Genomic DNA, 17,780 nt, shown 5'->3' with positions numbered 1-17,780 from the left:
ACTACCTTGGGAATTTCTTACCTGGTTAGAAAGTATTCTAGAAGAGAAATGTCTAGAAGAGAACCAACCAATAAATCTATGGTTCAAAATGTGAGCTCTGGAATGAGACTACCTGGATTCAAGTCTTTCCTCTTTGGCTCTGATATGTGGACGGAAGCAGATCAATCTATCTACTAACTTCCTCAGCTATAAAATGAGAAAACCTCTTCTTGAGACACTGTCATTTGTTAATGTAATGTCCTTCAACTAGCAGTTAGTAGACATCTGCCACCATTGGTATTAATCATTAAAATCAATTATATGACCTTGGCCGGGACACTTAGCATCACTCAGCCTCACTTTATTAATGTGTAAATGGAAAGTATACATACCTTATGGGATTATCCAGAGGCTTAAATGAAGCCTTCTAATAATTTCAATCAACTGGAAAGTACTGTATAAACTTAAGACTTCACGACTTGAACAAATGTGATGAATTATTTCTCATTAAATTGCTAACAGTGATACATAAATTTTAGAGAGTCACACTGCAAGCCATACTTCCATAAATACTTTTTAAAAATAAAAAAGTAGATAAAATGAAAGCCAAATTAGCAAAACCAAAGAAATTTAAAATGTCATAAAATACTCTTAAGTTTCATTTTCTGTAAGCATAAAATGGTTGTAATGAAATTAATTTACATTGGGCAATTTCTGGTATAGCTTTTTCTCTTAGTACCATCAGTGTATGTATATATCTTGTGTACACAAAATGTGCACACACACTTTTTTCCCCCCTAACCACCCAGAAGAATATTCTGCTCTATAAAATCACTGAACATCCCTCTGTAACTAGCATTAACTTCTGAAGAGTGGTGTCATTGTTACAGTTTCTGATTGTCATTCTGTCCCTTAATCTATTAAAAGGAGTGGTGCACCTCAGAATCTTTGCTTCCAGAACCTGTAGCATGCTTCCGGTTGTTTGAGAAGGACTTAGCTTATCTCTGGAAGAGCCTTCCCCTGTTCCTTACTCCAGGCAAGCAAAGAGAACCCCATGTGAAGGAACACAGAAGCAAGGAGCTATGTGTTCATTACATTTATAAGAAACCATCTGTTTTTAGGTGGTCAGGACGTGGGGGCCAAGAATTAAGACCTAACAATTAACTTGGCTGGGAATGAGAAAAGCAGGGTTTCTGTTGGTAAACAGAACAGTCTTAAATCACCAAAATTGCATATATATATATTTTTCTAGAAAACAAATAGGAAGTCTTTTCTCAGCTAGCTTTAATGTAAATAAGTTAGCAACCTGCCCACAGTTCTGGAAATGAGATATGCTTCTTTCCCTCATTTCTCCCACAGAATACAGGACAAAAAGCTACAAATCTTTTCTAATTTCTAAACTTGCCAACTCCTGCAAATGGCACTTATGGCAGAGCTTCTTGTAATGTCTGACCATACCACATAAATCCACCAGCGAAAGGCTGGGTGACTTTGTGCTATTTCCCCACTAAGAAACCCAACAAACAAATTATACACATTATCAACATAAACTTATGTTATTAAAAATTTGTTTTAAATTCTTACTACCAGATTTGGCTTTGTTCTGATGCTTTTCCTCACTCAAGAACTTTCTTAGAGTGGACTTTTTTCCCTTTGTTTTCCCAGGAGGCTAGAATATATTTCTGAGAATCTTTAATTCACTTCTAAAATTTAATTATTTCCCATGATAGTTGGCTTTCTTTTTTCAACTTCATACTAGTCTTTTCTCTTTGTTACCCAAATTTTATCCCTTTTCCCTGATTCCCATCTCAAATATAGGGGGAAAAGTATATAAACAGAGATACTGAACAAGCTAAAGAAAAACACAACAGGATAGAAAACATTTTGCAATTTTCTCTACTCATTTAGAAACTGGAACATTAAACTAAAGATTACCACCAATGGACTGAAAATGCCATTTCCCAGTAAGGCTAACACACTTTACCAAGGAAATTTGAGTCATTAGTCTCTACAGGTGATTTTTTTATATAAATAAAATTGTGGAAAGTAAATGAATAGTAATGTTGTTGAATACACTATACTATATTCATCTTGCATCTGCTGTGTTCCTGAATAGACATGCCTTTTTTAATGGATTAAATTTACAGTCCATATCTTTTCCCCTTCTTTCAGTGTTTACAACTTTTTCACCTTTCATCAATCTTTCTCATCCTTCAAGACTCAAGATTAGATATTAGCTCCTCCAGCATGCCTTCCCTGACACCCATGTTGTGCTAAAACTCAATATTTATGTTTCTATAGTACCTGGAAGTACCCACATTACAGCTACGTTATCGGTTCTCTGAATCTGTTCTCCACTGTGAGTCAGGGCTTTATCTCACTCAACTTTCCATTCCCAGACATACTGCTGGAAACCGTGTATACAGAACATGAGTTTGTTGGATGCTAGCAGCAAAGTCATAACAGACGGGCAAGATGTGTACAGAACAAGCAAGAGGCTCTTCTGTACCTCCACTGTGTCCACTGTCTGAACAGTTGTGTCCCCACTCCCACTGTGATGACCCAAATGACTTCTTGTCATTCTTTAAGCCTCAGCTTGGCAGTCACTTTCTCTGAGACCCCATCCCCCACCCCCATGGCTTACTTTACCTATCTAATCTCTACCACAGGACTGCTTCAACTGACTCTTGTCCAAATTCCCAAATTAACTACATGGTATTAGAGCATGAGAAAAACAGCTTTCTCTCTACTGAGCACCTGACACAATGCCTGGTACTATAATAGATGATCAAAAATATTTCACTTATCTGCGGCCTTGATGATGTTTCAGAGGTGAATACTTACTACTAGCACTATTGAGACCTAAATATGAATTATTCAACTTTTTATGTATCAATTATGCTTCAAGAAAGTGGTTTTAAAAATACATAAATATCTCCTACTTGTCAATAGTAAGAAAATATTCTGCACAAGACATAAACAAGTAAATAGATAAATGTAATCTCACACTCATCTTAAATTTTATTAGAATAAAAATTACAAGGATATTCCACTTCTTGTTTTCAGTTTTCTGAATGACAGAGGACAGAAATGGAGACTAAATTTATCAACAAATATAGTATTAATTTTTTTCTGAAATTATTGCCTGGTTGAATCTACCAATTAATTTCATCAAATAAACATTAATTGAAAGCTTACCTAGGAAGGATTGATTTGGGCTGAGTCTCAACTGGCCAAATTACTCATTCCTAAATGGCACTAGATTTAAACTTCTTGTTTATGACTATATTTTTCAGGATTTGATTTTCAGTCATCTTCTTTAGGTTTTGATTTGGGAATCCTTGACTATACTTTCAAATTTTCTAGAAAATGCTGTTGCCATGCTGCCCTGGCTCAGTTCTCCTTTTAATTTTGAAAGAAGTCCTTGTCTATGTCATTTACAGGCTTTCCTCTTACTGCTAATTGAGGTCTTTACTTTTAGTACGTATTTCCTACATATTGTTTTGACATTGCCTCAGTGATTCTGTCTCCATCCATGAAACCCTTGTTTCTCTGTTTGCAATTCCCAAATTTATATTATTAGTCCTAGTTACCTTCTCTTAGCCCAAATTTCAAATAGATATTCACGGATACTTCATACAAAATACACACATAATTAACTTCCTCTTGCTTTTTCATCCTTTAGGATGAATGGCAGCATCATTCATTTATCCTCCAACTCCAACCTCAGGGCCATCTAGCACATTTTCCTCTACCTTGATCTCATAATTAAAGCCCCTGACAATTCCTGATGAATTTCTGTTCTGGTACATTTCACATCTGCCTCTGTATCCTATGTGCACCATCATCTTATTATTTGTCAAGAATCCATTAAGCATGTGATGACTTCACAAGATTTTTCCTCTCCCACTATCTCTGGTGCTCCAAGCCATTGCAGCAGTCCAGGAACTACGTACAAATGCCTTTCTGTGCAACCTTCAAACCTTTCATAGCAAATTCATTGCATGAGAAAAAGCTTATTTTTATGCCAACAGGTAACACAGTGTCTAACATGCAGTAGAATATTCAAAAGAGTATTTTCTAAAATGGAAAAAAAAACATGGATATCATACAAATGTACCATCGTATTTTCCTACAAAAAGATCTTTAATGGATTTCCAGGGTCTACAGAATAGAGCTCCAACTTCTGGACATGAAATGACTCCTGTATGCCTCCCCAGTCTTCCTCTAATCTTGCCTAGGCATTTTAGTCTCCAGCCTTCTAATATCACTTGCTGCCTTTAACTAATGGATCTTGGCATGCACTGTTCCCTTTGCATGTAACATTCTTTTCCTTACTTTTTTTGCATTCCTATTTGCTCTTGAAGACTATTCTCAGAAATTTATTTTATGCATCCCACTCTGAGTTAGCTGCTCTTAAGATAAAGCATAATTCTATCACTGACATTTCTTAGATTTGTCTATTTATCTACATGAAACATGACATGGTACATTTTTGGAAGACCAGAATCACATTTTCTTTATCTCCAGGGCTGATCACAGTAATTGTACTTAACATAGTTCAGTGACAATACTATTTTCATCTATTGGTATATAGTCAACTAGGTCTATATTCTTAGAAAAACAACTTAATTGGTTGGATTTAATTTTCTACTTCAAGTACATTGGCTTTTACATTAAGTTCCATCCAAAGAAGATAACTTGCATTTTATATGTTTTGTTTTCCAATGTCATTTTGAACTTCACCTTGAAATTCTTCCTACTTTTTTACCACAAAAAACAGTGTCAAATACTTTTTTGGTTATCTAAGATCCCAAAGTTTCTTTCAACCTACAGTAATTTGTAAGATTTCCTCATAATTACATTATTTTGTCAAAAATTAGAGTTAGTCAACTCTTTGCCATATTGCATAAGACTATGACATAAACTACTTTATGGAAAGACTGTACTGTTTATCTTTATATCTCCTCTAAATGATGTTCCTGGAACATAGCTCAGTATTGCCAGGCATGGTGGCACACACCTGTAACCTCAGTGGCTCAAAAGGCTGAAGCAGGAGAATCCCCTGTTCGAAGCCATCCTCAGCAATTTAGCTAGGCCCTAAGGAACTTGGTAAGCCCTGTCTCAAAATGATAAAAAAGGGCTGAGGATGTGGCTCATTGGTTAAGTGCCCCTAGGTTCAATCCCTGATGCCAAAACAAACACACAAACAAACAAACAACAACAACAAAAAAAACAATTCTGTGTTAAATTAATGACATTCTTTGTTAAACACCAGATCACCATTTAGTAAGCTTGGAGACTGTGTATAGAAGAATCTTTTGCTCTACGTTCCCCAGTATATTCTTGCAATCGCCATGACACTGAGATCTAACTTTCTTATTGGCCTACAGCATTTCCTTCATCCTCATCCTTCCACCCACTTACTTTATATTTTCATTTGCAGGAACTTCAGGCAATTGTACCGTAATCATGCCATCCAGGTTGGTCTTGCCGATGAAGGCAGGCTTGGTGCGGAGCACATCTGGTGCTGTCTTCGCTGTTACCCTGTGCTGCAGCCCACCAGCGCTATTTCCACGATTCGTCAGCACGAAGGAGTATGACTTCTCAGGCTTCAGGTTGACAATTAACTTCTGTGTGGCTCGGCCATCCACTTCTTCTACCATTTTCCCATCGTCATAAAGAATCTAAAGAGACAACCAATCAAACAAGTTTTGCTATCAAGAGGCAAAGTGTATTTTCTAAACCAAAAATTCACTTGCTTCTGGAAAATGTGTGCCAGATCAATTCTAATTCTGGGCAATTCCTAAGCCTATAAGTATTCATAATTCTAGAGACTGCATCAATTTTCCTGTCAGTTCTTACTGTCTAACAATATAATGTTTCTAAGTCTATCAAAAATATGCAAAGAAATGTGCAATAACTTCTCAATATTTGACCTGTCAGCTATATGTGATCATAATGGAATGTGTGCTGAAATGCTCTAGGTTTTCCATGTATTATCCACATCATTTTTTTCCCTCATTGTTTCAATCCTCTTCTAAATATATTTTCACTTTCTCAAATGTTTGTCTACTTTTTATTTCACAAGCAAGTACTTCTTTCTAACATCTCCAATAAACATTAACAGAAAAGCAGAGTTTAAAAAATGCCAGGAATTCAGATCAATAAACAAATTGAAAATCTCCCAGAATATTGCATTATACAATGTAGAGACCATGAAAATTTTATTATTTTCTGGAAAAACAGAAGCAGTAGTTACATGCAAATAGTTCAAATTCAAATTATTAGGTATACTACAAGCAATGCTAACCTTTGGTTTGAGATCCTGTTTGCTCCTTCGTGCACAAAAGTTGAGATGCCAAAGCACCAAACTCAATCTCTTACATGAAAGTCAAATTTGGAGATGCTCAGTGGTAGACCACATGCCTAGCAAGTACGTGTACATAAATCACAGGGGACTGTACACTTTGCAGATTGCCTTAATGAAGTACCCTTTCAATAATAGCTTACAAATAATAAGACATAATATCTTACCTATAATATCTTGCAAATTAGAAAACAACTTACTTTGAAAGGCATGGCGGAATTATAATTCTCTGGAATCTCCCAAGACAGCAATACTGAAGTCTTCATTACTGCTTTGACATGAAAATTTTTTGCAAACACTGCTGGAAAAGGAAAAACAGTGTATTTAAACTATTCCTAAGGACATATGACCTGTCCTCTTTCCACCATGGATCATAGAGCTTACGCTAGATGCTGGCTACAATGCTTAGAGAGAGAAGTATGATTCGCCTACCTGGTTAGAGCATTCATTTTTAACCCATTCTCATAAAGATCTCTCCTTTCTCTCCAATTCAGTCAACTCTATTGTGTTTTCCTTACCTGAGGATATCGGGGTGCTGTCAGCCAGACTTTCTTGGCATTCTATAACTGAAATCTACGGCATCCAAAACGTATTAAGTTTTATATACTTTACCTTTCGGCTTTTGCTGAACCTATTAATATGAATGGGCCGATCAGTTATTTATAGCTTCAAAATACTGATTTCCAAAGACCGATATTCCTTTAAAGGAGGAAGGCCATAAGCAGACAAATCCTACCTTGATCCACAGGCAGTGTCCTGAACTGGACACTGGGACTATATGGCCCGGGCCCTTTGCTCGTGTGAGCACGTACTTTTACATCGTAAGTGGTATCTGGTTTTAAGCCAGTGAGTGTCATAGAGGTGTCAGCTGGAACAATGAGTTGCTCCATTGGAAGAAGGGGGATGTTGATATCCCTATAGAGAACGGTATACTTGGTGATAATGCCATTTCTCTCTGCCAAGACAGGTGGCTGCCAGGATAACTGGACGGAGGTCGATGTGGTGCCTTCTGAGTGGAGGTTTTGAGGGAATCCAGTTGGTGCTTCTTCAGGAACAGAAATCTCTTTCACCATCTCCTCCCCAAAGCCCACTTTGTTTCTGGCGGACAGCCTGAAGATGTACGATGCTCCTTTGTGGATGTCTGTAGCTGTAAAATGATCTTCTTTTTCAGAGAACTCGAGAGTAGTGAGAGGCTCCATATCCTTGCGGCCAAATTTTAGACGGTAGCCCTGAAGAGGTCCAAATGTGTCCACAGGGGGGTGCCACTGAATGAGCGCTGTGTTCATCTGTGTGTGGTTGATCACAAGTCGGGGTTTCCCTGGAACTGGAGCACACAGGACAAGTGGTGAAACCAACTGGTGTGGATGTCCACATTTCAATTATTGCCAAATGGGAGTGTTCCACTCTAGTGGTAGTCCCATTTCAATATTTATAAAACAAAGGAAAACCACATTTGACCTACATACCTACATGAAACTAAATTTCTTCTCTTACTTTAATAAGATAGTTGGCACTACTAGAATTTGATAAGAAACACAAAATAGGAGTTATCATTAAAACAACAATTTAAGGGATTATTTCCAACTCTTTGCACATACAAGTTCATGTCTGCCATAGAAAAATGAATCCAAGTAAAGATTAGCTAATTACATATAGTTAATAATGATTATTTATTATGTGCAATGTTTCACAAACTGTCAGAGCATTGAGCATACTATCTTATTTGATTTATACTCCTCACTTCTCACTATGTACCTTCGTTAGTTATTATATATCTAATTTCTATAATAAGAAAATAAGAACAGAGAGATAGAAAACTAAGGTCAGGTACATAAGAAGAAAGCTGTAAGATAGATCCAGCTCTGCTTAAATCCCACTTAATATGCAGTTATATTGCTTAAAAGCTAAAAATGCTTAGTTTCTATGGGTCTATTTAGCACATTCTGACTTTCTTATCCATACACAAACTGTTACAAAGTTTTTCAGCTGTATAATAGGCACATCATTAAGACTTACCTCATATTGGTGCTATGTCTTATTAAATGAAGATCTATATGCAAAAGTCTTAGCATACAGGTTTATACTCTACTACTATTAATCTTGATTATTAGTAGTCAGAAGAATATTAACCTTTTTTGGTCAGGAGTCAGTTTCCCAGAAGTTCAGAATTTATTTTCTTTTTAAGACCGATATGTCTTAAAGACTGATTTATTTATTCAATGCCCATTACAGCTATAATTTTTGTTTCAAGGAAAGCAATTATTCCTAGAGTCCACAGAGAAAGGCACTGATAGAAAATACAGCCAGAGGATTCTTCAAGAATGGTAAAAAGAAGGGGAGGGAGGAGAGAGCACCATAAAATGAAAACCAGCCCAAGTTTGTAGAATAAGAAAGATGGTAGAAGAGAAAGAAAGCTTACAGTAAAGGGAGACAGACAATAAAAGAGAACTGTAGGGATATGGACAGAGATTAAAACAATCTGGATAGGTGATGAGGCATCACATAAAACATCAGCCTCAGAAGCAATCGGTTAACCCCTTCATTTTCTGAATCAGAAAGCTGAAGCCCAAGTGGGGATGTGCTCTGCCCAGGAACACACTTTTTAAGATACTTCTATCCTTAATCAATGCACCAAGCTGTATTTCACAAGATGGGTCGGTTCATAAGCTTACCTACAGTTTATGGGGAAAAATAGTTCCTGTAGTTTGCAATGGCAAGTATGTGTGTGGTGTTAAAGGTTGGTTTGTTACTGAACTGCTGCATACTCATAGTTTCCCAGGGAAAATGTAACCAGATACCTTAACAACACACTGGCCAACACTTAGAATACAGCCCATTCTTCTTTTTTATTTATTTATTTATTTTATTGTTAGTTGTTCAAAACATTACATAGTTCTTGATATATCATATTTCACACTTTGATTCAAATCTGGAAAGTACTTGGACTATTTCATCTATTTTATTTTAAATATATTTACAATTGTTTTTATTTTAAAACAGCATTTAAAGGCAGACATTAACAGACACCATTAATTTCCATTTATGTATATAAGCATTTATATGATTTGTCTATTAAAATGTGAATGATGGTGCTAAGAATCAAACACTTCAGTCTCTGCTTAGAAAAATTCATGTTAAATGTGGGGGTGGGGAGGCTTTTAGGAGAGAACACAACCTTCAATAAACGAATCCCAGATAAAACTATATGGTAGAACTGTAACAATTAACTCTCACATTCTCCAGGGCTAACAGATTTATTAAATATGTTTATTGAATTTTTTTTTAAAAAAACTCTGGATCCAAGGAACTCCTTAATGGTATGTAAACTGCATATCTTGTTTCTATAGGATGCATGGGCTGGGGTTGTGGCTCAGTGGTAGAGTACTTGCCTAGCATGTGTGAAGCACTGGATTCAATTCTCAGCATCAATAAAAACAAATAAATAAAATATGTGTCCATCTACAGCTAAATGTATATATTTTAAAAAGATGCATGGAAAGCTAGATCAAAAATACCTTTTAACTTCTTGATAAAAATCACAAATATTAATTGCAGTCTAATAACATTGGTTAGATCATAATACTTTGTTATTATCTGCTGTTTCACTTAATATTGCTAAGGTACAATATAATGGGAAATATAATGAACTGGGAAGTTCAAGGAAAGAAAAAAACCATCCAGTTTATAAAAACATACATCTTTTCCTCAGTGGGAGTCAAAGCTTAGGAGGGAATAGCATACACTGTTTTTCAATTTTGGCACACCCTTTCTTTTTTTTTAAATTTTATGTTATGTGTATTTTTTATATCTTTATTGTATTTATTTTATTTTTATGTGGTGCTGAGGATCAAACCCAGGGCCTCACACTTGCTAGACGTGCGATCTACTACTGAGCCACAATCCCAGCCCACACCCTTTCTTACTACATGGTATAAAGGCTTGTGGGCTTGGAATCATGAGATCGAATAATGTTCTAGAAGATGCAGCACCAGTTCTGACCTACTGGTTTTCCCTGCTGTGTCAGGAGCAATCCCAGTCTGCTCTCTAGTTCCAACCCATCATAGCCATTCCTTCTCCAGGCACAAGTTTAACTAAGCCTGAAAACTATTGAGACAACCACCCTGGGAGCACAAAAAGCACAAGAGAAGGATTCAGGAAAGAAATGAAATGCTGAGGTAGCTACAGAAAGATCTGCCAATACCAGCTCAGGAGAGTCTGCTCACATGAAGACAAGCCTAAAACCTCCCTTGGAATGTAATAGAATTATTAGATGCAGTTCAAATCAGTTGGGGCAAGGGCTCTGAATTGCTATAAGTTTTTACCCAGAGAAAAAAACTCTTACTAGGGAAATGCTTCAGACTGGGAAGGATGGCAGTAAGGTGCATCAGGACCTTTTCTCTTACAGAAATTTTAAATCTGGACACCTCCATCCCAGGCTCAGTGAGGAAGTGTCAAGAAAGCAAATGTTCATGCATGTAAATTAGCAGCATTTGTCATCTTAATATTTGTTGGGTAAAGGAAGATGTGAAATTATGAATAAAAATTCCAAAAGACTTCTATGTATAAATAACAGCTGTAATTGTAGATCTGCATGGTGACTAAAAAGTAATGAGCTAGTTTTAGTGACATTAAAATACACAGATTCATTCATTTTGGGGGGTTCCTATCCCTTAGCTGTGAGTCCTGTGGTTTTTCTTTGTTATTCCATGACCTCCACGTTAGAGGCAATAGGAGTTTGATGCTTCACATAGGACTTTCAGGTATTAGGAAAGGGGATAAAGGCAATCCATTTATTCAATTTTGGATTTAATTTCAGGGGCTTAACAGTGGTTGTCAATATTCCAATCGTGGCTCCTTCTATAGCTGGCTAGTCACCGTACCATCACCCCACTCACTGAACATGTCCCTCCTATTCAGGGCACTAAATTAGCTTGATACAATGGTATTCTTGGAAAAAGGGGGGGGGGGACCCGAAAGATTCTGCCTTGAAGGAGTTTTGCCATCTGTAATCCTGCTGCTTGAGGCAGTTCCAGGTGGCAGGATGTGAGCGAGGCAAATCTTATGACATTTAGACAAATTTGGCAGTGAGCATGGCACCCAGGAGGGTGCTCAACATCACAGCTGTTCTTTGCTTTAAGCCTTTGCATAGAGGTGTGTTCCTAAAAAGTTGTGTGAGAAGCAATTCAGGAGGAGTAAATCAAATCACAGCTTAAATGTTCCATGGGAGATTGCTATATGAAGGGATTGGAGAAGAATCCTTTTGTAATTATCTCTTAATTTATCGGTTTTACAATGCCAGACCTTCCTTCATGCTGGCTTTTCCTAATGTGGCCGAACAAAGAGCCCCAAGGAGGCTTTGTTCTTCAGAAAGGGGCAATTTTATATTATTGAACCTCCTTGATATTCTTCTTTCTCCAATTTTGGCACAATCTGGCTTCTTTACAATCCCCGCAGCAGAGGGTGAGGAGAAAAAAGTGATAAGGAATAAAACTTGCAAGTCATGAACCTAATAAAAGATGGTGGCTCTTCCAAAAGGGTTTGTTTTGTGGGGAGGTTGAACTGGCTGTGTGACTTCTGTGTGGACACCTTCTTTTAGGACCTCCATGGGTCTTGTTCCTTCACATTCAAGATGCAGCTTAAATATCCTTCCTCTAAGATCTTCTTAGGTCTTAAGAGAGATTGCTGATACTTGTCTATATACCTTTTATCTTATCACAACCTCGAATTTTATTATATACACTTGATTCATTTGTTAGCTAACTAGTCCAGGTTAGAAAACAGAATTTTTCCATTTGTACATAGCAGGTACTCTAAAACATTTATCTAATGACTGATTGAATAATTTGGACAAACAGCACTTAAATTATTCTTTTCTCCTTAACTCTTTTCCTATACTAAAAATACAAACACACACACACACACACACAAAAAAAAAAAAAAAAAAAAAAAAACCATGGCTGATTCTTTGGTTCATAAGTGTGATGACTGAGTGTTCATGCTATTGTGTGACATGTGCCTCCCTCTAAATCTTGTTTAGAGACATCTGCACATTACCCATCTGAATATGAAAAGAAAAAAAATATCCAAACATGGTCCATTTATTTCCTCCAATTTTACTGTAACAAAACAATGATGGACTCTACCCACAGCACTTGGAAAGTTGGTAATATTGTTCAAGGCACAAATGAGTACAGATATGATTACCTGCCCCAGTGGTGGACACCAGTTTGGGCTTGCTGCGAGCACCATCTCCTTTAGTGGTGTAGGCTGTGACTGTGAGGGAGTAGGAAGTTTCAGGCTGTAGCCCAGATATGATCATGTCCTGAAATGACACCATAGAACAACACTGATTCATTATATGCCACAAATACCCTAAGGAAAACGAGGCCTTCAATCGTCTCTCTGTGCATGCCTGAGCATCCTCTGAAGTCATGCTAAGCACTGAAGTCTCATGCCTGCAGCTCATGCTATGGAAATCTATTTTCATGCTGACATTGAAGGTGGGTCTTCAGGCATCCTAAGAAGCAACTTTTAGGCATAGCAGTTTAAAAAAAAAAATCTGGAACCAAACCTGAACTCTTTGAATTTAAACCTGCCTTACTTACTAGCTTGATAAACAAGGACAAGCAAGTTTGCCCAATTGGACCTCTGTTTTCTGTCTGAAAGTTACCAGCCAGGGTAACCTGAGGATTAAATGAGTGATATAAGAACTTTATCTGGCTCATAGTAAGTGATCCACAAACTACCTGTTATCTTCTACCAACAGCTTTCCTTATCTATCCATTGAAGCCCAGCTCACTGACTGGTGACATGGCAGGTGCTGATGCAGTCTGTTCTACCACCAGGTAAGTAGTTTACCAGATGGCTGATCTGTTGGACCTAGATATCCTCAGAGCCAGAGAACTCCAGGAACTCATTATTAGTTAATTATATAGGCTATGAACAATAGAGATCAGATTATAAAACCAATAGTATAAGAAGACATGTACTACATTGCTAATATGTGTTTAATTCATTCAACTGCTTAGAAAATATTAAATATCACAAACTATGTACCAACTCTCTTACTTCTCTTTTAGCAAGGGTCCAAAGTTGTGATGGTTATAAGACCAGACATCTTTGAACTGTTTCTACAAATTAAGGGCTGAATGGGAGTGTTCCCATCTAGAGTTCTAGTTACTGATTTGTTCTATATTTTAGAGCTACTCACATATGCATACACACATACTCGTACAGATTTTTTCACGTCCATGATTTCAAATTTACTTTGGATAAATTTAAGAAATGCACAATGTCATTTTCCTCTAAATCTAAAAACAGCATAGGTGTCAGTGAACACTGGGTTGTATGCAATGCAATAGGGTTTTTCTTAGCAAGACTATTAACAGGTACCACAGAACACAATTTTTGAAGCTATTCCCAAATGACAGCTTTTGACAAGTTGCTTTCTAAAGAGAGTAGGAATACTATCAATGTGGAAACTGGAGCACTTCAGATTCCATCCTGAAGAGCCATTGGAGATTTTATGCCACCAGATAAATAAAGTATTTGGAAAAATTATTTTATCTTCAGGATCTTGAGATGGTTTCACTTATATTACAGAAGTCATCAAAATCAAATAAACCACCTGAGAGCAGTATTTTATGTTATGGTGGGAAAAATGGCTATTCTAAAATTTGTGATGAATACATGCTAACTATTTTCCATGGTTCTCTAGATCACTGCTGAAAAGCAAATGAAGCTAACAGGGAAAGGGCGGCAGCTTGGTTCTACCACCAAGTTAAATGGCAAGAATTGCATGCACCCAAAGCTCTCTATCAATGTATGATTCAAAAAACTGGGGCTAATCATGTGTGTCCTTCGTCTTGCCTAGATTGTCAGTGGATACCATAAGTAACACTCTTTAAAATTGGGAAAATTCTTATCAGCAGGACATTGTTGCCAGCCACTCCTGGATCAGCCATGATAATAATACTACTTGGGCTACATTTTCTTTCTTTAAGCTGATGGTTTCAGGCTCCTTGGTGAAGGGGTATGTCTAAGGGGAGGAACCACAGTTCCCATTTCTTCTTCTCTCCTCCTCTTCCTCCTGTACGCCTGCCTGTTAAGAGTTGGCATTTCTGAGGTTCTGTCACAGTACTGATCTGCTGCCTTTCTCTCTTATCTTAAAAAACCTGAATTCATCTCAAAACCTAAAATAATTATTTCTCTGTCACATGTTTATCTCCAGCCTTAACCATCCCAAGTTCCAGTGGCATGCATATGGTCAGAATGTGCTGGATGTTTTCTTGTGATTTTTTCCAGTTATCTAAAACATCAAAAGCATTCCCAGAAGCAGACCGCCACCTTCCTTACTTACATATTTTAATGAAAGGCAAGCCATCTTTAAAACTTATGAGTTTTCTCTGACATCTTTCTCTTTTTCAAGTTCTGGCTCAGCATGTGTTTGTCAGTTCTTAAGATGCTGATAACTCTCCCTTTTTTTTGTCTCAACTTTGTTAAATGTTGATTACTTCATGAGTGAATTAGTAGAAGGACTCTTTCCCCTTGTTTTTCTATTTGCTATATTTTCAGTATCTAATTTATCCACTAAATCACTGGTTTTTAAACTGCAGGTAATGACCCATTTAGTAGGTCATGAAATCAATTTAGCAAGTCGTGACCAGCATTTAAATAGAAAGGAAATGGAACAGACTTGAGTACAAAATGTTAAAAGAGTTCATTATATTTAAAATTAAGATATGGCTTTATAAAACTTTTATTTCTGTATAACATGTGTGTGTACTGGATCAAAACATTCATCTATTTCTTACTGTGTGTCATGGTCAAAGAAGTTTATAAAATAGTGTTACAGCCTTAATTCCATGAGAACTGATACTCTGTATATATTTTCTAAGATCCCCAATAAGAACCTTGTTCTCTGGCAATAAAAATATACAATGAATAAACTACCTTCCTTGCTACCTTTGTTATTTTTCTTTTTAACGATTTTCTTCAACTCTGCAGAACTGAAGACCACCAGCTCTTCAGCAATTTTTCCACTGTATTATTCACCCTTAGCTGTATTTACCAGTAACATTCTTAACGTAAATTTTCTTTGTGTCCCACTCTCACCCAACTATACGTCAATCTCAACTGCCTTCCCGATGCCTTCTGCTCTGCACAAAAAACACTCCTACCTCCAACTCCCCAACACACACACATAGGTTCACCTATCCACCCCCTACTCATCCCTTAAAATCTCAAGAACATATTATAACCTTGTCTACCATCCTGGTCCACTGTGTCTGAATTCAAAGCTCTTACTGACATTGTCAACTCCTGGCATTACATGTTGCTTCAGGCCTTTACATTTGCTGTATTTTACAAATTTTTCAGAATTTCACATCTTCCTAGCTACCTACACTGTAAACACTTGTAAGGTAGGTGCCATATCCTGTGTCCCCTGAAGTATCTTATATACAGTAGGCTCTCAATAAATAACATGAACCACTCATTCAAATGTATTAAAAAAAAAAATTCCTTCCATAGTGAGAAACTGCTTAATTCTTGACATGATTCACTCCAATTTTAAATGGAGTACAATGGAGAACAGCAACACCTAGATAACCAGTGCCAGATACACACCATGCTGTCCACTGAATACAAGGATAACAAACCACCTATATCAAACTACTTGCCATCTCCATACTGGGATGCCTCCATTTGAAGCATGCCTCCTCTGACTGTGTTACAAGGCAGAATTAGTAGCAGAAATGAAAATAAATATCAGGAGCCCATTCCTTATGCAGTCAGTAGCACCATGCGGATTTCACAAAACAGTAACCCAAACGAAAAGTGCATACGTAGTGAAGATAACTTAAAAATAGTGAGTTAGTTCATGCATCCAAGCCAATGCGTTGACAAATCACAAGTGAAAGAAAGTGATCAGAAAAGACAGGCATACATGTACAGTCTGTTTTTGACAAAGCAGTCAGAAATTACTCACATGTTCAGTAGTATCATCAAATTCCCACTGATTGAGATTAAGAAGGTGGGGGCAGGGACAAAATAAAAAGAAATGAAGAGAAATTTGTAGCCCACTAAAGGCAATTTTGCCCACCTTTGATTAAAAAAATAGGAAAAATAATTGAAACAACATGTACAATAAAATTGGAAAGAATATAAGTATTATGATGCAGCCACTCTCACATCCAAGGAAGAAATTAAACTAAATGTTATACTATTGAGATTGATAAACCCAGCTAATGTATTTTTTAATGTATGGATTCCTAACAGGAATCAATAAGGCATAGCAAAAAGATACAGTTTCTAATCATATTCTACTTCATGACTTTTATTTTGACTTTTTTCTATTACATAATTAATGCAACTTACTATTCAGATTAATATCTTTCATTATATTAAAGTCATATGGACACAGTAAAAACCTATTTTAACAAATAGTCAAGTAAAATAAATAAGAAAAAGCAAAATAAGCAACGGATAATTAATTTCTCAGTAGAAGAGAGAAAAGAGAGTTGACAGTTAATGCATTATATAACTCCATTAACTCCCCAAATTCAGTCAAAACAGAGATAAAAATTACCATTTTGTGATGTTAAATAACTAAGAACTGAAGAAGAATATCAAAGCACAATGGTCATATTTTCTTTTCCATAATGGCAGACTCAGAAAAATATAGCAATAATAGCTTTATATACTTTTTGAGAACTTTCTACTTTATAAGGTATTGAAAAATAAGTACTTATAAAAAAGCAAGTCACTGGCCTTTCCCTGTATCAAGGGGATATTATGAAACTCCACCTACAAATATGGAAGTAGCCTTTAAAGAAAATATATATGCAACAAGATTTGGGATAGAAAAGTAAGCTGCAAACCTGGATTCCTTTAGTTAGAATGCTTTGAAATGGGGGCAATTGTAAGCACTTTTGTGAACTGACTTATGTTAAGACTTTGAGGGTAAGTACTTTCCTTAGGGGCACAGGGATATTTAATGTCTTCTTTTCTTCAGAGAGAAAAGAACATAAAACTTGGCAACCTAGTACAGCAGCTTTGACTTGGTTCATAATACTTCCCACTGCCAAACAAAGAAAGGCATTTTCATTTGGAATACATTTCAAATTTTCACTAACTCTATCCTTTTTCCTACTCAGCTACCAATCTGCAGCATAGGCAAAGCAATTCAGTATTTATAATGTCTCATCACAATTCCACAAAGCAAAGGTAAGCTAGTCTACAGGTTATGTCTAATTTCCAGCATGGCATTATAAATTGAAATCTTCCTCTTCTTTTCAGGAACATGTGCAAAATACAAGTAGATTTATCATGGGACTGTCCTGAATCAAGTCACCTCTAAATAAAAAGACCCAAATTTTCCAATGGTCGGTTTTAAGCAATTGATTACAAAACCAAGTTGTGACACCATGGC

At 36.6% G+C, this 17,780-nt stretch overlaps 1 protein-coding gene and 1 non-coding gene across 2 annotated transcripts in view; one reads left to right on the top strand and one right to left on the bottom strand.

Moving 5' to 3' along the window:
* Ptprd (protein tyrosine phosphatase receptor type D) overlaps positions 1 to 17,780 on the bottom strand; it is a 382,192-nt gene that overhangs the window by 140,823 nt on the left and 223,589 nt on the right. The window contains exons 12-16 of the mRNA XM_076845982.2: positions 16,338 to 16,364; positions 12,554 to 12,671; positions 7,086 to 7,673; positions 6,550 to 6,647; positions 5,407 to 5,666 (exon numbers count right to left, since the gene is read on the bottom strand). Of these exons, the coding sequence (XP_076702097.1) occupies positions 5,407 to 5,666; positions 6,550 to 6,647; positions 7,086 to 7,673; positions 12,554 to 12,671; positions 16,338 to 16,364 (1,091 nt within the window). The remainder of the gene's footprint in view (positions 1 to 5,406; positions 5,667 to 6,549; positions 6,648 to 7,085; positions 7,674 to 12,553; positions 12,672 to 16,337; positions 16,365 to 17,780) is intronic.
* Positions 12,310 to 12,413, top strand: LOC143393301 (small nucleolar RNA U13). The gene has a single exon (XR_013090595.1). It is a non-coding gene; the product is annotated as a small nucleolar RNA U13 (small nucleolar RNA).

Source organism: Callospermophilus lateralis, chromosome 2 (assembly GCF_048772815.1).
Source record: "Callospermophilus lateralis isolate mCalLat2 chromosome 2, mCalLat2.hap1, whole genome shotgun sequence".
Lineage (NCBI taxonomy): Eukaryota > Metazoa > Chordata > Mammalia > Rodentia > Sciuridae > Callospermophilus > Callospermophilus lateralis.
This window is presented reverse-complemented; position numbering and strand designations above follow the sequence as displayed.